The sequence below is a fragment of the Vigna radiata genome, chromosome 3 (genome assembly GCF_000741045.1).
Source record: "Vigna radiata var. radiata cultivar VC1973A chromosome 3, Vradiata_ver6, whole genome shotgun sequence".
In the NCBI taxonomy this organism is placed as follows: Eukaryota; Viridiplantae; Streptophyta; class Magnoliopsida; order Fabales; family Fabaceae; genus Vigna; species Vigna radiata.
In genome coordinates, this window is record NC_028353.1 from 11,180,528 (window position 1) to 11,202,355 (window position 21,828).

General features: G+C 32.5%; 3 protein-coding genes across 8 annotated transcripts; all 3 read left to right on the forward strand.

Moving 5' to 3' along the window:
* Nucleotides 1–2,540: 2,540 nt before the first annotated feature.
* Nucleotides 2,541–11,567, forward strand: LOC106757551. Of its 4 annotated transcripts, none has more exons than XM_014640219.2 (11): nt 2,544–2,670; nt 2,753–2,799; nt 3,136–3,302; nt 3,383–3,447; nt 8,517–8,557; nt 8,707–8,795; nt 8,873–8,986; nt 10,326–10,403; nt 10,652–10,720; nt 11,007–11,087; nt 11,343–11,567. In XM_014640219.2, exons 1-11 carry the CDS (start codon nt 2,591–2,593, stop codon nt 11,448–11,450), a joined length of 939 nt encoding a protein of 312 aa, XP_014495705.1. In that variant the 5' UTR covers nt 2,544–2,590; the 3' UTR covers nt 11,451–11,567. The 4 variants fall into 4 exon arrangements, with proteins under 4 accessions (XP_014495704.1, XP_014495705.1, XP_022635156.1 ...); XM_022779435.1 differs by adding an exon at nt 3,045–3,058 and having other exon boundaries at nt 2,657–2,799; XM_014640218.2 differs by having other exon boundaries at nt 2,541–2,799.
* A 3,042-nt stretch (nt 11,568–14,609) lies between these two features.
* LOC106757552 (transcription factor bHLH47) lies at nt 14,610–16,294 on the forward strand. 3 transcript variants are annotated; one of them, XM_014640224.2, is made up of 5 exons: nt 14,610–14,872; nt 14,987–15,105; nt 15,325–15,461; nt 15,755–15,979; nt 16,060–16,294. In XM_014640224.2, exons 1-5 carry the CDS (start codon nt 14,802–14,804, stop codon nt 16,159–16,161), a joined length of 654 nt encoding a protein of 217 aa, XP_014495710.1. In that variant the 5' UTR covers nt 14,610–14,801; the 3' UTR covers nt 16,162–16,294. The 3 variants fall into 3 exon arrangements, with proteins under 3 accessions (XP_014495710.1, XP_014495708.1, XP_014495709.1); XM_014640222.2 differs by having other exon boundaries at nt 15,755–16,294; XM_014640223.2 differs by having other exon boundaries at nt 14,611–14,872; nt 15,334–15,461; nt 15,755–16,294.
* A 3,022-nt stretch (nt 16,295–19,316) lies between these two features.
* On the forward strand, nt 19,317–21,471 carry LOC106757553 (HVA22-like protein a). Its single transcript, XM_014640225.2, has 5 exons — nt 19,317–19,532; nt 19,720–19,746; nt 20,119–20,241; nt 20,877–21,123; nt 21,222–21,471. The coding sequence occupies exons 1-5, from the start codon at nt 19,477–19,479 to the stop codon at nt 21,267–21,269; spliced, it is 501 nt and encodes a 166-aa protein (XP_014495711.1). The 5' UTR covers nt 19,317–19,476; the 3' UTR covers nt 21,270–21,471.
* Nucleotides 21,472–21,828: the final 357 nt, after the last annotated feature.

Consider the following 21,828-nt stretch of genomic DNA (forward strand, 5'->3'; position numbering starts at 1 on the left):
GAGAAAAAGCTAAACGTTACAGAAAGAACATATGAGAGAGAAGGAAAAAAATCAGATTTTATAGTCACATCAGCGCGAAGTTAACTCTATTTAGGCATATTTAACGGAAGGGACTTGATTTATATAATTTTTACAACTTTAGGACTCAATGTCTACCCTTTTAAAACTGGGTACTAAACTGAAAATTACCACTTAACATAGGGACCAAGTAAGCATTTAAGTCATTGCAAAACAATGAGCAAAATTATGTTTTTGGTAAACACACTAAAAGTTATAAATATTGTTCCAAAAAAATGTGTTGAACAACATCTTGCTAAATGTAGTCTTGAACCAAACTAAGATAACTAAACAAAGTGATGTTACAAAAAATTCTTTAAACCCCGCTCTCGAATTTGAGAGGGTGGAACTTGAGAAGGACCAGTAGACATCTTGTTCTCTCCCAACTGTCTCAAAGAATTCATATGCTACTGATGGGTGGCTTTAGATGAGAGCCTAGCAAATTTCATCTGTTGCAAGGCCATCTAATGCTACTACTTCATGGCAACACTTTGTTCTTGGAGGGTTGTTGCCATGGATTCGATTTCCCTTGCCAGGTTGGGCATATCCGAGGATGGAGGGGGGAGAAGGTGGTTTAGGTGCCATAACTCTATCCCTAGACTAGGACCTCTTACACCTTTCACCACATACTTCATCCTTCTCTACTTGAGATTAGATGATTATTAGAGCATCAGGGTAACTCCCAATACAAAAGTCACACATCAATACATACACTACTAAAACCATTAGAAGAAACTTTTCCTTGAAATTCCTTTCACAACATACACCATTAAGAGTCACAATCAGGTTATAGTCCATGAAATATCACAAATCCACAATAAACATACATAGAATTCATAATAAACCACTTCAAACAAACAAGGATAAGAAAATCACAGAAAACCACACTAGTGCTTAGATTGACGCTTAGTGCAATACCTTTCGCAAAAGAGAGTGCTCAGTTCTAGAGCTCTTGCAAAATGTCTCGCTCAACGAGACCAACATGTCGTTTAGCAAATTATGATTAAAATGGTTCCAAACTTGCAATGGAAAGTGGCACGTAGTGGTACCCATTCACTGCTCAACACCAGACCATTCACAAAAAATAGCCACTCAATGGTGAAAGTTGCCACTCAACGGTCTGGAGCACAATTGCTTCCATACTTTCACAACAAAGTTGCGCTCAGTGCCACACCAGTACTACTCAACCCCATATTAGAAATTTGCACATTCAAAATTGTGATTTAAGGAATGAGGAACCTATTCAAATGATCAAATTTGTATTCCTGACTCAGTGCATTATTCAAAAACAAGTTTCAATGTGAGAGTGCATCCTAATTTGGTCAAATGGCCAAATCCTCAGTCCCTCAACTCAACACCAATCAACCAAGTACAAACAACATACAACAAGCATACACAACAAAATTTCCATATGCTAAACTATGAATTTCTACAACTCAATCAATTTCATACAATTCAAATATACTAACTCAGATTATTAGAGAATAAAAAATTTAAAAACTAGATATTTTTAGCTTTCCTTACCTGTTAGAGAGAATCAAACAACTTTAAGGATCCTAGAACAACTCCAACAACTCAAAGAACTTTATTTGTTCCTACAAACTATAAAAACATGGTTAAGGCATACCATTATGACTATTGACCAGCAAAGAGTCTTATAGAAGACTCAGACTCCACATGTAAGCGAGAACTGTTCACATGCATAGAAAAACACATAGACTAAATAAAAGAGCAGAAACTAATGAGATGAAGTAGAAGATCTCACCTTAAGGATTACTCAGATGGTCTCTGATTTTCAATCAGATGAATAAGATATTAGAAAGCTTGGAGAGATAGTAAAAAGCTCTTTGAGAGAGAAAGAGTTTTAGAGATATGATATGTTTTTAAATAATGAAACTCATTAACCAAAATTTTATTTATAGGTTAAACTTTAAATATTAAAATAATTGAATCTCATTATCTTCAATACAATATCAATTTTAAAACCTTGTCTTTATAGGCTCTTATAAGTAAAAATTTGTAGTATTTATAATATATTAATTCATTATAAATCCACAAATTACATTTTTGTTAGAAAATTATTACATGGAAAGACATGTTGTAGGAAGTCTTAATAACCTACAAAATCAGAAAAGAGGTTTCTCTATATCAGAAATAAGAACTCAATCAAATTTAAATTTTCTAGAAGACCTCTATTTAAAGGAAATGGAAAACTATGAATGATATGAATGAAATAGTAAATTTCAATATTAATATATATATATATATATATATATATATATATNACTATGAATGATATGAATGAAATAGTAAATTTCAATATTAATATATATATATATATATATATATATATATATATATATATATATATATATATATATGTATACATATATACATATATATGTATACATATATACATATATATGTATATGTATATATAGAAAAAAAAAAGAAATTGGTGGAGCTTGTGCCCATATATCACGCTAGCTAATTACATTGAAGTGAGGAATAAGAAATCAGCTAATGGGTGGGGATGACACTGATTCTGAGTTTGTTGGGGTTGTACACGCACAGTTACCTTTTGGTTTTGCGTGGCATACAAAATCATGACGGGTAAGACTGTGAACTTGATTAATCCCAAGAGGGTGGCTTTGATCTGGCTCATCTGTGCCTTCTGCTTCTTCACCTTGTTCAGAATGGCACTTCACAACTCATCGAAAACTTTTTTTTCTGCTTCTACGGGTAATATTGGTTCTTTTACCAATCAATTTTCAAACTTTTCTTTACATCAGGTTCAGTTTGGTTGGTCGTTATGTTTCGTTTATGTTTGCAATTTATGGAAGATTTACTTTTGTGACAATTATCATGATTTTCTTCCATTTCGGTCAAATTTTTGCTTGTCAAATTGCTCATTATTTGGCCTTCCCGAGACAAGTTTGAACTTTTACAGTTTGTTCTTTGGCCTAATGTAATAACTCCGTGTAAAGATGTTGTCTTGGAGGTGGGTTTTATTCAAAATTTGATTTTGAGGGAGATATAAGCGATTTTGGTACTAAATTAAGAAGGGGTCTGTCTCAGATTCTCAAAATTCTTACACGGAGCAAAGATCAAAGTTGTATGACAAGATGGGAAGAGATCTGGACGAGCATGGAGCTGCTTTCCTGAAACATGGTGAAACCTCTCAGTCATTGTCCCTTTCAGATATATTCACACTGAAAGATGGATATGTAACACCTGTTCTGAAGGTGACATGTAACATAATTTAGGCTTTGTTTCATATCATATATCTGTTTGGCAGCAACTGATTATTATTTTCCATGTGCAGCCTGCAAATCCTCCGGTGCGAGCTAATGTGTTGTATTTGAGCACTGAATTCTCTTTACCTATCGCGTAAGTGTTACTAATTTGATTCCTAGGCTTCATTGATGATCATTTAATGCATCTATGCGTAGTTGAAGATACATTTTTTTTTCTGAGTTTGGCCATGGTTTTGAATCAGATGGTCATACTACTCCGTAGCTTTGATATTTACTTAAAAATTTGTTTTTCTCTATCTCTGATATAGGCTGCACCTTCTATCTGTCTCTGGTAAATTCTTTTGTGGAATTTATTGAAACTTTGCGTATCAGTGTCCATAGGATTCTTAGTATCTCGGTATTGATGAGGACAAATAAGATTTATACCTTTCTCTTTGCTCTATATAGAGACTGTTGTACATCAGTGTGTGCAATTCAAAAACATATCTTCTTTCGCTGTTAGCTTTCTCTTCTTCTTCTCTCTCTCTCTATATCGAACTCTAATATGGCATCAAGAGCTTGAAGGTCCTTTATGGCTGAAAATCCTCAGTCTTCCCCTTCCTCCGCTACCTTTGAGAAGATTTCAGAGAAACTATATGATTTCAACCTCTTGCTTTTGTGGCAATAGGTAGAGTTAGGCATCATCTTCAACACTTTTTGGCTCTGCTTCGATTTCCTAGAGAAGTAAATTGTGACACTGTAAAAACCAATCCAGCGTGTAGTACTAAGGAACAGCACGATCAAATGCTATTAACATGGTTATAGTCTCCGATCTTTTATTTTTCATGTTGTTGGAAATGTTTATTGCTATAAGGTTTGGAATAAAGTGCATGAGTATTTTCACAAATAGTTGAGAGCAAGAGTGAAACAACTTTGCAATGAACATTGCTCCCTGTCTCTTGAAAATTGTTCATGTCAGAAATTCTTCTTTGAATGAAATTGTTGGTTAATTGCCTTGCCTCTATGGGAGATCTTGTTTCTCTTAAGAAGACATTAATGTTATTCTTGAAGGTTTGCCTCAAGCCTTCAATCTATTATTGAAAGTAAGTTTGAACTCTTTCTACTAAAGAAGTTGAACCTCTACTTGTGCGTGAGTCTTGTCTTCAAAAGTATTGTAAGATAGTTGTTCTCGATTCTGCTTTTCTTAATCTGACTCAAGCACTAGTATTAAATTCAGTTTTACATAATGATGAAAAAATTGTTAGTGCAATGGCTCTGAATCAAAATCTGATGACAACAAATTTACTCTTTGAATAAACTGATTCACCTCTGTTGTTGGTGTTATTCATGCAATCAAGAATGCAATTTATAGACTCACATATTCTTGACCATTCTACTCAAAACAAACAAAAAGGTTAAAAACAGCTAACACATTAACTATTCATAAGACTCCAACGGCTAATACATTTACTACCCATAAGACTTCAAAGGCTAATACATTATCTATCCATAAGATTCCGACGGCTAATGCATTTAAGTTTATTCCAAACCCAACAAACTCAAGATGCAAAAGCTCATGTCACTGATTTTCGTGGTTCCTCTTCTTTTTTGGTGGTAATTTGGTTATATAGGTCGTGGTCATGCCCATGGTGGACACTTTGTTAATCCAAATATGTTTCCATTATGGACATACTAGTTCCCTCTGCTTTCATCAATTTGACTGGAGTTATCAACCTCTCACTCAAGACAAGTTTTACTTGAATTCTCAAGGAAATTTAAATTTGAATTTTCAGGGCAATTTAGAAAAAGTTGACAAAGATCTTTTTTGTATTGTTCAGCAATTATTAACTCCAGGCATAAGCATCAGCTCACAAAGGAAAAGTTTTCTTTTCACACAGGGAATTCCCTGTCACAACAACAAAAGACCTCTCTACCCGACATCTAACAAGACTATATAGACTTTTCTCAGAAAGTCTCACCCCCATAACAACTAATTTTTTAACTGCTTTTATTTTTAAATTTCTTCTTATAATACACTATCCAACCCCTCTCATTACTTCCCTACCTAAGAAAGTCCTTAGTGGATAACATAAGAGAAGGTCCGCATAAGTCAATATAAACAAGTTCAAGAGGATAATTGTGAACAGTTTGAGACAAGGAAGAAGGAATTTTGTGAACTTTGCCAATACAATACACTTTACAAAAAGAAACAACTTATTGATTAGAAAAAGGAGTATTACATTGCTGAAAATCTAGTTTTATAACATGAGCATTAGAATGGCTAGTCTAGCATTCCAAACAGATTGAATATTATTGTTATTGTCAATATTGATTACAGAATTGACAGAGAAACAAGATTTAGCAAGAGGATGAGGTAGAAGTCGCAAGGTGGGAAAGGGATAGGGACCATTTAGGCTGAAGTTTCCTTGAACAAGGACTTCATTAGATAACAGAGATTTGATAAAACAATGAGTAGCATGAAATTAAAAATAAACAGAATTGTCCTTGGCATATTTACTAACACTAATTAGACTTTTAGTTATAGTAGGAACAAGCAGTAATTGATGAAGAGGTATAGAAACTTTAGGATGATGTGGACAATAAAAATAGGAAGAACCAGAAGATTGAAAAGGAAAACCTTGACTATTACTAATATAGATATATGTTTAGGACCTTCATAAGGAATACTATGTTGAATATTCTGACTTTCTCCAGTAATGTGAAACGAAGCCCCAGAATTGGGACGAATAGCCGTTGGGGTTGGCAATAATCAAGCATCAGTATTGGTTAGCATTGTAGAGGGAGATGTTGTGAATTGGAAGGATGAGTGTGAATCAGTAATAGAAGCTAGTAAAGAATTGATATGGCTTCAAGGTTTGTTAATTAAGTTGGGATTTATCCAGAAGAGTTATATAGTGATAGTCAGAGTGCAGTACATCTAGCAAAGAATTGAACATTTCATTCTAGAATAAAACACATTGGTCTCTGCTATCACTTTATCAAATCTTTGCTTGAGGATGAGGTGCTAACATTAAGAAAATTATAGGAAGTAAAAACCCAGCAGATATGCTAACAAAGGTAATAACCATTGACAAATTGAAGTTTTGCCCAATTCAATTGGCCTGCTAGAATAACATACAAGAGAAGGTTGTTACATTAATCAAGGTGTAAAGTCCAATTGAAATTAGTCTTCAAGTGGGAGATTGTTGGAATTAGTCAAACAAGACATGAGAAATGTATTCTATTTTATAGGAAAGATAAAAACCAAGAAATTTATACAGTACTTAAATATAGGAAATTAATTATGAGGATTAGAAATGAAGTTAAGTATTCCAACAACAACGAAAAAATAAGAGAGACAAGAGACAGAGAGAAAAATAATATTTTACTTCTCTGGGTTTATTCGGGTTGTGAGTTAAGTGTTTTGTAAACACCTGTTTTGTAATTTTCTCTTTCAAATAAAAGGTTTGCAACAACATGGAGACGTAGGAATAATTGGCTGAATTCTGTTATCAATTTTGTGTGTTATTGTTTCACGTTTATATTGTTTCCATAAATCTGATTATAGGAAATTTGCATTATTTCTTAACAATTGATATCAGAGCAGTTGTTAGACTCATTCTTGGATTCCTAAACAATTCATGTGCAAGAAAAAGAGTTTCATCTTCGTCAATAGGGAGATTTTCAAACTTACTTTCAATAATAGAAATAACATATTCATAATCCTGAGGCAGCCCTTCAAGAATAACCATCGATGTCTTCTTAAAGAAAAGTAGGGTCCTCTATAGAAACAAGACAATCAACCAAAGATTTGATTTTAAGAAAATCACCCATTGAACGATCATCAAGAGTCATGGAACAAAGTTTAGTGAGAAGTTGTTGCACTCTTGCTCTTGTTTGTTTGTGGAAATAACATGCGCTTTAACCCATAATTGACAAGAATGAATACATCCAATTATACATGACAGAAAGGATCTTGATAGAGTGGACTGCAGCCAAGACAACATCTGATCTTGCTGTTCACAAGAAAAATCTGATCCAAGAATACAAGACTCAATTAATTTTGCCATTATCCTGATATGTTTCGCTGAGAAACCACAGAGGAATAGAGGGATTGAACACAAAATGTTGAAGAGGATGGAATTTGTTACATGATTACTTTTTGACGCCAAAGCAAGTTGGAACCATCAAGTTTGTCAGAAATCTTGACAAAAACTGCAGAGGAAACAGTACAGCCAGATTCACTAGCAGCCAGTGGAGGTGGAGGAGTAGGATTATTTTCTGAATCCATGGGTCACTAAGCTCTTGATACCATATTAGAGTTGAGAGAGAGAGAGAGAGAGAGAGAGAGAGAGAGAGAGAGAGACAAATGAGAAACTGGAAAGGTAACTTTTGTATTGATAAAAGTGTACAAAGGAAAACAAGGATTCTCTGTGTGTAGAGATTGAAAAGAAACAGGGCTGTAACGAACAGCTAATAATACGAACCCCTATAACAAAAACTATATCAAACTGAATACAACACTAACAGTATTATATTGTCCTTAGCTCTTACCAGACATTGCTCACTTCTTCAGTTTGATGTGATCAATGTATTCCGAAATGGTCTATTGGATGAATTTGTTTGCATGAAACAATCTCCTGGCTACGAGACGGTTGATTCTTTATTAGCATGCAAACTCAACAAGGTTATTTGAAGCAAACCCCGCATCAATGTTTGACAAGTTACGAGGCACTCTTGTTTAGTATGGGATCCCTCTCATTTTACTTGTTAAAATCACATTGACATGATTTACTTGTTAATGTGTGTTGATATAATGATGACGGACAACTCTTCCAATCTTGTCCAAAAGATTATCAAACAACCTCATTTTATCTTCTCTCTCACGCACTTTAGATGTCCAATTGGCCAAATTATAATATATAAATAGATATTTTCTTTTAATATGATTTTGTGATGTTAAGTTAAGCGTAAAGTTTACTTTCTAAGACATGGAATAAAATTTATTTTATCAAGTTTGAGAATATCCATTTTTAATTTTGCTTTCATTGTTATGGAGAATTGCAATCACATTCGTAAATTATGACTGTAGAAATGATGATCTTCAGTTTCATATATATCCTTCTTTATTACCGTATTTATCTTCTTTGATTAAATATGTTTATTAATTTACACCAAGCAATTTGATATTCATATAACACATGCACGATTTGCATGACACAGGGAGGCTGTCAAAAAAAATTTCAATCCGTACTTTGATAAAGGTAAGCTATATTATTGGATCAACCAATACCAGAATTAAAATTCATTTACTAGTCAATATGTTTAAACTTGAAGCAAACCCGTGCTGTTTCAAACTTCTCTTCATCTTTTTTTTTTTTTTTATTGGAATTTTTACATGTTTGTCAATTAGCAATCTGGTTTCAGAACTCCAGTCTGTACCATTTTAGCATGTTCCATGCCTCCCACCATATTGTTCCTGTACTCGCCACCAAAGAAGAGGTATACTTCACTTATGGATGCCATTGTTCCATCTTGAAGTGTGCTTAGTAAGCTCGTGGGTATCATTTTTGTGTCAGGTAGAAGCTGAAGCATCCTCTGTGAAAGCTGTTGTTTCAAAACTCTGCCCTTTGAAGATCGTTTTGGATAGAGTTGTTTTGACTTCAACTGGAGTGCTCCTGGGTTGCTGGCAGGTTATTTTCCATAATCTAAAGTATTTGTTCCATTTTCCATGACACTTGTTGAAGAGTTTCTCTGTTGCTGTGAATTGTGTGTTTAATCACACGCGTAAATCCTAAATTTATAATTATTCAAATGATAATACAGGGAAACTTAACAATGGCTACTAAAGGAGAATATCCCTAATTATCAGTTCCACATATTTCCCTATTTATTAAGATCGAATCATGTCTTTTACACTCCTCTTGCATGTCATACGAGCCAAACTTCAAATATGAGAGCTCAGGGATTTAGTTAGCATGTTTGCAGGTTGGTCACTTTTAGTTGACAAAGTTAGGGACGATTTCTCTAGAGAGCATCTTCTCTCTCACAAAATGACAATCAATTTATGTGTTTAGTCCATTCATGGAAGACCGAGTTTGATGTAATGTGAATGGCGACTTCATTATCATATATTAGCCAATTATCTCTGTATATCCAGATATAAAAGGATGGAGAAGTTGTTTAAGCCAGTATTATCACATGCAGCTGCTGTCATTGCCTGATACTCAGCTTGAGCACTTGAAGTTCTAACTAATTAGAAGACAATATGTAGAAGTGGACCTCTATCTGATGGCAATCCTCTTGATCAGTATCAGAATAGTACAATTTTGGAACCTTGATATCAAACATCGACCTGCTGCATTCTTGATGTATCACAACATCCCAGTGACTTTCACATGGGGCCTTTAGGAGTTGACTAACCACATTAACTGCATGTGATATCTGGTCGAGTGACAGTGAGGTAATTAAGTTTGTCTACTGGACGGCGATATGTTCCAAAGTCTTTCAATGACTCCCCCAAACTTTGAAAAAGCTTCAAATTTGGATCATAGGACTATTCCTAGGGCAACAATCTCGGTCAAATTATTTTAAGCATACTTGTATTTTAGGAAATATTTTGGCATTTAGTGACTTGTATGATTCATTCAGACTTTTAGGTTTACTGATTCAGGAAATATTTTGGCATTATTTTACTCTTAGAAACATTTTTGTCCTTATTTTTGTTGACTAAGAAGGAAACAGAAATGCTTTATCTGTTGATTATATAAAAACATTTTGGGATATTTTCTGTGCATTTTTATATTAACTTGGTGACATCAAGTTTCATTTTATTGGCTAATTCCGACCTGCAAAGCATAGTCAATTGTTGAAACTTTCAACCTGAGCAACAACCAGTATATAGAAAGAAACTGAAACTAGTAACAAAAGAAAAGCAGAAATGTTTCAATTGCTCTTTATGTTGAGTTGTGCAAGTATTAAAACTTCTGACACATTCACAAACCTGGCTGAATAATTATGCTAATTTCGTAGGTCATCTCGGGTACGGATCCCGTAATCATTCGTTCTATGTTGAAGAATGCACTTCCACGTGCACCAGAAAAGCAACTTGTAAGCATGGCTTGCATACTCAATTTTGCTATAAGTAAATTGTGCATTTATCAATGTTTTAATTAAGACACGAACCATGGCTTTTCAGGAGTCTGAAATCTTATGTCCTGTAGTGTCCTCTTTAGAATTCACTTATGATATTACTGTTCCCTGTGTGAACTCATCCTATCGTTTTTCTAACGTTATTTGGTAATTTGAAGTCATATAAGCCACTAAAATTGTTGATGATATGTTACTTTCATCTGTAGTACGATGCTGCAATTCTCCACACCTCATTTGCAAGGCTTTTGGGTCCGCCTACAGTATCATCACCTACGGTAATATTCATTTCATTTGGTTCCTGAAATCTACATCAACAGTTAATTGTCCGTTACCTATAAACAAGTTGACATTAATTTGATTTTCCTCCACATGCAAACATAGCTGCTCTTTATAAAGTTATGAAGTTTATTTTGCCTTACGACTTAAGCCTATTTTCTTCTTTTTTTGTTTGGCAATATGTTGAAGTATGGTAAAGTGTGAACTGATATTGATGAAAAAGTTATATGAAATGAATATGAGGACAGAAAGTATAGCAAATAATGACTTCATGTTATTATGCAGGAACAACTTAATACGTCAGATGATATCCACTTTTTCCATGAGCTAGTTAATCGGCTTAACAGTCAGATTCGTGGATTCCAGGTCTGTGATTATTTATAGTGTGAATTGCAGTTAAAAATATTGAAATCTGAGAATTTTTAGCAGTTGGTATTGGAATGTTTATGATCTTTATAATCTTTTAGATCATATATATATCTATGAAGGAATGATAAAGATTAAATGTTAGTGGTAAAAGGACTTTAAGAAAGCACTTGCATTTTTTCTTTTAATTATTATTATTATTTGAATGTCCTAGTAGTAACTACAATATTTTCTTATATATATATATATTTCCAGGCAGTGGTGTCTGAATTATGGTACGTTGAAGAATATGATGTGCTTGCCCTTGCTCTAAATGGAAGAATGAATCCTCGCAAATTCAAATTTGGGTGCTCAAGAACTTAAAGTGACTGTAAAATGTATAAAAGAAGCATTAGTTTATAGAAGACTGTGTCTATCTTTTACTTAATTAGAAGCCATTGCAATGTCTATTAAAATCACATAAATATCCTTCATTAAAAATGGTTTAAAACTTTAATGTTTCAAATTATTTCAAAGCTGAGTGTCGCACTTCGGTGCACCTCTGGATAGTGGCTGTTGCAGCTCCTTAGATCTTTGAAATGCCTACACCTCTATTGTCTTAAGGTTGTGCACCATCTCCAACTTATGATTAGAATTGTCAATTTAGTTTAGCTCAAAGTAAAAAAATAAACTTCCAATTAAAAAAGACTTTCATTAAAAAAGTTTAAGGGCAAAAAATAACTTAAAATGGGCCAGAGCCAGATCATTCCATGAACATTATTTTTAAGTATGAAAAATATATTATTCCTTTATAATATATTATTGAACGTTTGGTATAAATCGGTCTATCTCAATCTTAAACCAACTCGAACAGGATTGACTTAAAACTTGAGAAGGTTCATTTTGATCTTCAACGATTGACTGTTCTCAAACTTCAGCATAGGTTGCCTCAAGAAAATCTTCAGCATAGGTTGACTAAATTTCAATCAGCACATGCTCAACCAAAATGGGTCAAGTTTGTTGAAATTCGGTCAAGACCAACTTAGTACAATTTCATCAAATTTTAACAGGGTGGACTCACTCGTATGTAACACAAATTTTCAACCTGTTAGATATATTATTTTTATTTTATATTTATATTTTAACTTTAGTTAGTTTGTTATTATTTTTTATTTGTATTTTGGGTTTAACCCATATTTCTTTTATTATAAATAGAGAATCATGTGTGTGTATTTAACACAAGGGAGATTAATCTCAAATATAATTTTTCACCATATCTTCTATTATAAATAGAGAACTATGTGTGTATTTAACACAAGGGAGATTAATCCCAAATATAATTTTTTCACCATATTCAACACACCCCTGATCGAAATTTGGTAGTACCCGAGCAAGTCGACCTCAACCGAAATTCGTCTGAGTTTTGTCGAGTCGACCTTCATTCGAATTTGGTTGATTCGACCTCAGCTGAATTTAGCAAGTAGGCCTCGACTGAATTTCTACCTAACCGGTCCGTCCCATCAGAATTCACACTATTCGGCCAAGTCAGCTCTGACCAAAAATCTACCGAATTTAACCACGTTGACCCTGGTCGAAATTCGTTTGAATCTGGTTGATTCGACCTTGATCGGATTTGGTGAGTCGATACCGCCCGAATTCAGTGAATTCCTCCGATTTTGGCCAAGTCTGCCCCCAACCGACATTTGGTCGAGTCATTCAAATCCTAAATTTAGTTAAGTTGTCGAGACAAAAATTTGGCCAAATTTAGTCATGTTGGCCCCTCTTGATAATCAGCCAAGGTCGACGCGTTGCAAAAATTGACCCAGGCCAACCATTCTCGATCTCTGCCTCTAGTTAGAAATAAAAAATTGGGAGAGTTCGATCTCTNCGGAAGAAATCAAGAAATGAACCTACTTTTTTGTATTCTTTTATATATAATAAATTTGGATATTGATAAAATTCATCTAATTCTTATTTGTACTATAAAACTTTAATAGATTTCACTTCATTTAGAGTTATATAATATTTTTCATTTCGTTTAGTTTTCATTTCTNTTTATAAGATTTTTCATTTTAAAAAAGGAGTTTTTATGTCATGATACAGAGGACCTCGTTTCAAAAAAATACGTTAGTCTCGACCTTAAGCCCGAGACAACTTAACTTTACCTTCGACTAGGACCGATCCATCTCACCTTCAGTCCTGGATGACTTGTCTCAACCTTCAGCATGGACCAAACCATCTTGAGCCAACTCGTCTTGACATTTGGCTTAGATTGACCCGTCTTAACCTTCGTCCCATGGCTCGTCTTGACCTTCGTCTTGGACTAGTCTATCTCAACCTTAGGCTCGAGTCAACCCTCTCTCCAACTTCAACCTGGGTCACGTAGTCTCGACATTCAACACGGCTTGGCTCATCTTGACTTTTGGACCAAGTTGGTTGATCTCTACCTTCGATCCTAGGTAGTTTGTCTCACCTCAATTTTCAAAATGGACAATGTATCGAATTTAAGGAACAAAATAATTAAAATTGTTACCATAATTATTTAGATAATTTTTTTAATATATAATTGGATGTGTCAATTAATATATTATTTCTCATAGTTGATAATGGGGTTTTAAAATTAATTATCAATCATTTAAACTTTCCACGGGAGTGAACTCCGTTCTCTTTAAATCTCAATATATTCCTACCATATATAATAGTCTATATTACTTTAAAGTCAATACCTAAAACATTTTAAATATTACTTCCTCAAGATTATTTAGCAACGAAACTTCAAACTTCAAAACAAATGACAATAACTACAAAATAATTCTATTAATTTTAGTTATGGAAAACATTTTATACAAAAACAAAATTATAATCGTTAACATAATTTTGTAGATATCATTAATTATATATATATATATATATATATATATATATATATGTGTGTGTGTGTGGATATAACATATTTAAACTCCTCATTGGAAAATTTTGTTAAATACTTGATTGAAGAATAATGTATAGTTTAGATCATAGAAACTAAAATTAACATTAACACTTTAATTTTGAAGTGGTTTCTAGAAACATTTCAAATATTAAATACAAAGAGACACATTTTTATTTATTTATTAAAGTATATTCAATGTTTCATATGTAATAACTTTTATTTTCATCACATTATGGTATTATATTTCTATTCATTAAACCCAATTGCCATGTTATATTTAAAAAATAAAAGAATTTACATAAATTACAAAAACACATATGATGATGACGTAGCTAACTTAAACGTGAAAAAGTGTTATGAGTGTACGTAAACACGCGCTGCGGGAACATGTCATTGTGGATGACACACAATTTTGTGTTAAATTTTAAAATAATTATTAATTACTCATTATTCATTAGTAAGACTTAACTGAATAATTACAAATAAGAATATTAATTACTAATTTTAAATTTACTTAAAATAAATACTAGAACCCCACATTATGTTATAAAATAGTAATAATTATAAAAATTAGAAAAAGATGTTATGCAGGAGTTTGAATGGTGGTGGGAGCAAAGGAGCGTGTGGTAACCACGTGCCTGATGCGAACTGTTACCTCTAGGCACGCTCGCACTCTAACAATAATAATGTCTAACTCTTTTCACAAACCTCAGAAGTGTGTCATTTGTAGCAAACTCGTGTTGGTGAAACATTCAATCTTGAGAAACAATTGCAGGTAATCAAAAAGCTGCTTTGAGATTTCTATGATGGGGTCTGAGACTTCAGCCACTGTTGTTGAAAAGCTCAACAATTCACAAGATTTATCAAGAAAAAGGTTAGAGGTTCTATTCACACACACATGACTCTTCAAAAGTTTATACAATAATTGATTCAGTGTTTAATAGCTTCAGTATCTGGATTCAGTTTGAGAATGCTTAATGTGATGCAGGTCTTGTTCTAATAAACAGAAACAAGAGAAAATTCCTAAGAGAATTCGCAAGGCTGAAAGAGAGAAAGAGAAGCGTGAACAGTTGAATGAACTCTTTCTTGGTCTTGCTCATACACTCGGTAACTTAATCTTATGTCACCACTGTATCAAATTTTAGTACTTTAATCTTTTATCAGAGTCTCAATCTTCTGTTATGGTCAATTTGAACTTGACTAGCAATCTGGTTGTTGCATGCAGTATTTTTATGTTTGATTTCTTATAGATAAGATCACCTTTGAGACTTTGCATGGTCTGATAGTAGTGCTGCTTTGTTTCTTTTTGTGTTTTTCTCTGGGAAGAGGTAACAGATCTTAAAGAACAGAACAATGGAAAAGCTTCTATATTGAGGGAATCCATCAGATTGCTGAAAGACTTGTTCAGTCAGATCGAGTCCTTGAAAAAGGACAGTGTATCTCTGTTGTCAGAGACTCACTATGTAAGCCCTTCACAAGCTATTTCTTCACTTTTTACCCAATGGAGATTACATCCATATAGCTATCAAAAACCACGTTTTTTCTTTAATTATCAATCAAAACATGTTTAGAAAAAATCATTTCAAAGATTTCATCTATTTTTAGGATAAAGTTTGTATTTTTAGTGGTATGCTTGACAGAGCAATTGACAGAGTACCTTATTTCATGAATTAAACATTCAACTGATTAATGTGTAATTCATGATTTTATAAATCTTTCTTTTTGAATATGATTATAGTGAGAAATTCATGGGCAGGTGACTATGGAGAAAAATGAAATGGTAGAGGAGAATTGTGTTCTGAAAAGTCAAATTGAGAAGCTTGCTGGTGAAATAGAAGCAAGAGTAGTTCAATGTGGACATAACAACCTGATGAATCCATTTCCAGAAGCAGAAAAGATTACAGAGTTTTCAGGGGAGAATCTGCAATTGTCCAGCACAGAAGCAGCAGTGCAGCAAGGACATGCAGTTTTGGTTGTCCCTGTAAGTACTCATCATGGCCCTTATAATGTTATTGAGCAGATTCCAAAACCCAGATCCAGTATTACTAAACCACATCCCAGGTATCCTACTCCAATGGATTCATGGCCACTGCAATTGCTTGCAGAGCAACCAACTTCAAATTAAGAATATGGTGTTGTGTAGAGTTGAAATGGACCCTCTGATATGGAAATGGAAATGTTCTCAGGAGCTTTTTGTATATTCTCTCTACCTGGAGAAATTTGGATTAGGGTCATAGAAATTGTCATTGATGACTGTTTGTTGTGATGAAATAGTTCAGATTCTCTCTTGTTTCATTCGCACTATTTATTTGTTATATTCTTAACATACACTGATTTTAATATTTTTAATTTGATAAGAGGAAAAATTAAAAATATTACAATTTTGAACAGAATGGAAATTACATAAAAGGGTAATGAGTAATGATTCTTATTTGCAGACACGAAGTATTATTGCAAATTTGTTTTCATTCCTATTAGAAGAAAAATTCAAAAAGAAATTTAAAATGATTTTTTCAATGACAAATCTAAATACACTTTTGTATTCTATTTTCATAATAAATTATTGAGAAATTTAATTTTTGTTGTATATAGGAAAGATATTCTAATATGAAATTTACTTTTATTTAATTTTTTTATTAATGCAAAGACGTTGATTTTATTTCGTCTACTTATTTATTTTCACATATATATTAATAAGAAATATAAGAATTTGTAGTTATATAAAATGATGTTATTTTTATAAATAATAATAAGTGATTTATTATTTTCATTACCTCAATTTGTTTTATATTAGTAAAAAAATTCTCACATTTTTAATATATGATGATAAATAAGTAAAATAAAGAAATAAGATAACAATTATATCATTCAATTAATAAAAAAAAATTAACAACAATATTTAATTAAAAATATATAAATTTTGATAAAAAAAATTAAATAAAATCTCCATTAAAAATACTTAAACTTATAAGATACTTAATCATTAAGGATAATGATACTTAGACAACATTTCTTTTGACAACATTTGAACAACATCAATGTGTCATTCTGTGATTGGTCTAAAGTCACTCCACAATCAATAATAATAATCATAAACACCATTGTAGAGTGATTTTGGACCAATCACATAATGATACGTAGATGATGTTCAAATATTGTCAAAAAAATATTGTCTAAATATCATTATCCAATCATTAATTAAACCTAAATTGGTTTATAATATTTTCATCATTTAATTTTTCGTAAATTTTTGTTTTTAAAGTTTACGTAAGTTAATTTTTAATTCATCAACATTTATAAAAGAAGTCATCCTTGCTAAAATATGATATGAGGAAGAATATCACCTACAATCTAGACAATAGTGGAACTGGTGTGAGTGATTTCCGTGGGCTTCACATTTCTGGGAACAAGAAATAAAAAAAGAATGGAACACTCGAGAACCCCCAAATGGTGAAGTTAGCTCAATTACAAGTGTATTTTGACTTTATTTCGTCTTCAATCTTGCTTGAGACGTAAGGTATTACTATTTGTTCTTAATATTTAATTTTTACATGACCATTTACATTAAAGACCACAAACTAAACAACATTAAATAGTTGCCTTACGTATCATTTAGAATTTTGTTCTTATAAAGTCAAGTATGTATCTTGTAAAAATTTTCAAAAATTCTTCAAACGCTTTTAACTTTCAATTTTTAGAGTATTTATTTTTCTTTTGAGTGTTTGTTTTCTCTAATACGAGTAAGAATTGTGTTTATAAAAGACACTTTAACGCTTAAGTTAATTTATCGTATCGACAAACAATAAATGTAGTAATTAATAGACCTTAATTAACATATAAAATGTGTTATTTATACTTACTGCTTATGGGCTTTTACTTGGATGAGTTTGGACCCATTAACCCAAATACGTGTCGGTCTATAAATGAATGAGTTTGGGCCTATTAATCCAAATACGTGTTGGTCTATAAATGAATGAGTTTGAGCCCATTAACCCAAATACGTGTTGGTCTATAAATTATCGTAATTAACCATAGACCATGGTGATTAAGTATCTTGTGAGATATTATCCTGAGCAAATAGGGATTGGCCAAGTACATGTTGAGTTAGTAGTTTGACATGTATCAATTTAGGAAGGAATCCTATATTGGTATGGTTGAAAGATACTCAGTCATATATAAGAATTACAACGGTCGGATCGAACATGAATAGTATCTACCCGTAACCTGACTCGAACAAATAAAATTTGACCTACAACCCGCACATTACCCCCACGGTACCCGTTTAGAATATTAAGTAGATGAAAACATGAAAGACCAAGTGTTTGGATTTTGAGAAGAAGGCCAAGAGGAAAGAAAAAAAACTAAAGAGTGAAATAAATGCCTTGAAGAAGAAGGTTGCTAAAGAGAAAAAGGTTTCAGAAAAGCTTGAGGCTAATATGGTTGGCTCATAAAAGTATATAATAATTAAGCACACCAACAACTTTAATAAGGAAATCAGATAGACTGAATTCATATATCAAGAAGTGTCTTCCAAGGACATGAAATTTGACGTGAACAAAGACATCTTTAATTATATATGAATCAATAATTAAAAAAAATATCAGTATTTTATTAATGATTTAAATCTCATAAATTAAATTATCATGGTGTGCGTAAAAAATATTTATTGAAAGTCATGTTTTAGTTTGAAATAGCATATTCTAAATAAGACTTTCAAAAGTATTTGTTATCTTTTTAAAGCTTTAGAATGGATAGATAGCTTTATATTGACATGAGTTTATTTGTTTAAATCTCGTTTTCGATATATTTGTGTTCGATTAATATTATATAATAGAGGGAGAATATAGTGTTATAATTATACTAACTCTTTCATCTATTTTAAAATTATTACATCACTTATTCCCATAAAAATTATCCTGCAAACGTTAGAAAAAACATATATATATATATATATATATATATATATATATATCAAAGTGTCTCTCGAAGTTTCAGTTGTAATTTCCTACTACCTTTAAACCCGGTCCTGCTACCAACTAGGTTTGTCTTACGTCACCACATGACGAACATCGAATACCAAACTCTAGGACTTTTATATATCAAACCAAATTTTCAATATTCTTAAACAAAATTATACTACTTTTCTTATTTAATGGATAAAAAAAAATTACAGATTTTCAAGATTTTTTCTTGAAAGCTATACACATTTTTTTAAGATAAAAAATACAGTTATTTTTATATAATTTTCTTGGCAAAAATTTTCAAAAGTTGTAAAAAGAACCTCCTTTTCCTATAAAAAGAATAAAAACTAGTGATTTATAATCCAACGGTGAGATTGAATTCACCTGAAACACAGAAAATTTTCTTAACTTCGCTGCTTTGTTCTCTTTCTTTGTGTCAAATCGTGAGTGCAATCTCCAATCAAAGTGGTTTAGTTTCATACGCAGACACACTCCTTTTAAAACAGAGGAATCCAACATGGGAGCTGGAAGTTTCCTGAAGGTTGTTCTGAAAAATTTTGATGTTCTTGCTGGGTAAGTTTTATGTTTTTCCATCTTTTCTTGGTCTTACCTACCCTCTGTAAAACACACTACTTGGAAATTATTATATGCCACGGTCATTACTTCCATGACCAAATTAACAATAATTTTCAAGTTCAGTCTGTTTTTATTTTTCTCATAACTGATGGTGATGCCTTTCGCTGTTGGGTTTCTCTTGCAGGCCTGTGCTGAGTCTTGCGTATCCTCTGTAAGTAGTATACATAAGACATGTTAACAGCTTAGGATTGACTCTATGTTTTGTTCTAAAATTTTCTTTAGTTTGGTTTTGTTATTATTTTAAAGCTAGTGTTTTATTTTCACCCTTTTTTTTTTTTTTTAAATATTCGAACTTTTTTAGTCTTTAAAACAAACATTTGATCTGCATACAAGGTTTGAGTATTTTTAAAAATATAGGACCTAAAACCAATGATTGATCCATGGTCAGTGTTCTCTTTGAATATTCTAGTATTTCAGGAACTAAAACTGATAACCCTTTTTCTGATATCCCATTTGTATATATTTTGCTCGCTCGTGTGATTGATGCATTCATGTTCTCTGATTTCTGTGAATAATGTCTCAGATATGCCTCGGTTAGGGCAATTGAGAGCAAGTCTCCCGTTGATGACCAGCAATGGCTCACTTATTGGGTTCTGTATTCCTTGATCACCCTCTTTGAACTTACTTTTGCCAAAGCTCTTGAATGGTAATTTTGCCTTTGCCTTTGAATCGTTGTTTTGGGGGTTTTCTTGTTTACTTAACCACACATGAGTACTTAATAAATTTGATGAGAAATGTCAGATTTTGAGTCCTTATTATCACATGGGCTGTTACTTATTTTGGATGTTATTGATTTTGAGCAAAGTTATGACAATAGCTATATAAGAAAGAGATGGGTTCATCACTACCTACTAGTTGTCATCGTAGCTAAGTTTACCAGCAATGCAATTCATAATATACTGTTACCTTTTTGTGGTGTAAGTGAAAATGTTGGTTGCAGTCTCCAATCTTATCTAAATATCTACAATTTGTGCTCTGGACATGGAATATGGAGATGAAGACACGAATGAAACTGCATTTTGAGTTTGGTTTTGCTTTGAGCGTTCTGTCAGTGTATGTTTTTTCAACAACTAAGAGGGGCAAATGTAAAAATGGAAAAAGCAGAAAGTGTTTGTATAATTTCGGAAAACCTCAGGAGTGCTTGGTGTAGTTTACTACATTTAGTTAGATCTGCATTTCTGATGTATTTACAGTGTTATTGTTATATATAATACATAGAGTAAGAGTTAAACTGGGGAAAATACTAACTAGCTGTGATTTAATTGTGTGAATATACTGCAGGATTCCCATTTGGTCATATGCAAAGCTGATCCTTACCAGCTGGTTGGTCATTCCCTACTTCAGTGGTGCAGCCTATGTTTATGAGCACTATGTTAGACCTTTCTTTGTCAGTACTACTGAGAACGTTAACATCTGGTACGTTCCAAGCAAAAAGGATACTTTGGGGAAGCCAGAGGACATGCTAACTGCGGCAGAGAAGTACATTGAAGAGCATGGAACTGAAGCATTTGAGAATCTGCTTAACAAGGTATTTCATGTGTAAACTTGGTTATTGGTTTACGGGTTAAAACCACATATTTATGCTATCTTCTGTATTTGGCTAACAATGCCATCATCACTCTGCAGGCTGGTAAAACTAGGAAAAGTAGCAAGCATGCAAATGGAAGCTATTGAATGATGAGAGAGGGGTTGCATGTACATGTTGGCTTAACTTTTTTTTCCAGTGTATGACTACATATATCAGATTTAGGCATCCATGTTTTGTCTCTTAACTATAACAGCCATGGTGTGTGTCAAACTGTGGTATATAGAATTGTAGAATATATACATATATATAATGGATGTGCAATACAAATCAGTTTGTTACTTTGTTTCATTTGTGACACTGCTACTCACTACCCAAACCCTTATTAACAGGAAAGTAGTCAAATAGGTTTTGGTCCAATCTATGTAACATAATGAATAGTTTGTTGTTTATGAGATGATGTGTGGTACTAAAATGCTGCAATACTTAAAATGAACCCCTTCAAAGGGTGAAGTGTCACTTACTTTTTCATATAGTTGCAAGCATTATTTTCAAGTACAGACAGATGGCAAAAAATTTCCTTCAATCAATTTACTATGGATAATTCCTATTTAAAAATATTAAAATCTGATTTGGAAATAGAAATGAGAAAAAAAAAGAAAAGAAATAGATAATTAAAGATCAAATACAAATGTAATAAAAGTACTC

Bases quoted from the DNA above. Each gene is read 5' to 3' on its own strand.
- LOC106757553 (XM_014640225.2), top strand. From the start codon at position 19,477: ATGGGAGCTGGAAGTTTCCTGAAGGTTGTTCTGAAAAATTTTGATGTT. The intron at 19,533-19,719 runs GTAAGTTTTATG...TTTCTCTTGCAG, and splicing joins AATTTTGATGTTCTTGCTGG to GCCTGTGCTGAGTCTTGCGT. The intron at 20,242-20,876 runs GTAATTTTGCCT...AATATACTGCAG, and splicing joins TTTGCCAAAGCTCTTGAATG to GATTCCCATTTGGTCATATG.
- LOC106757552 (XM_014640222.2), top strand. From the start codon at position 14,802: ATGATGGGGTCTGAGACTTCAGCCACTGTTGTTGAAAAGCTCAACAAT. The intron at 14,873-14,986 runs GTTAGAGGTTCT...AATGTGATGCAG, and splicing joins CAAGATTTATCAAGAAAAAG to GTCTTGTTCTAATAAACAGA. The intron at 15,462-15,754 runs GTAAGCCCTTCA...ATTCATGGGCAG, and splicing joins TGTTGTCAGAGACTCACTAT to GTGACTATGGAGAAAAATGA.
- LOC106757551 (XM_014640218.2), top strand. From the start codon at position 2,664: ATGACGGGTAAGACTGTGAACTTGATTAATCCCAAGAGGGTGGCTTTG. The intron at 3,448-8,516 runs GTAAGTGTTACT...TGCATGACACAG, and splicing joins GAATTCTCTTTACCTATCGC to GGAGGCTGTCAAAAAAAATT. The intron at 8,796-8,872 runs GTATACTTCACT...TTTTTGTGTCAG, and splicing joins TACTCGCCACCAAAGAAGAG to GTAGAAGCTGAAGCATCCTC.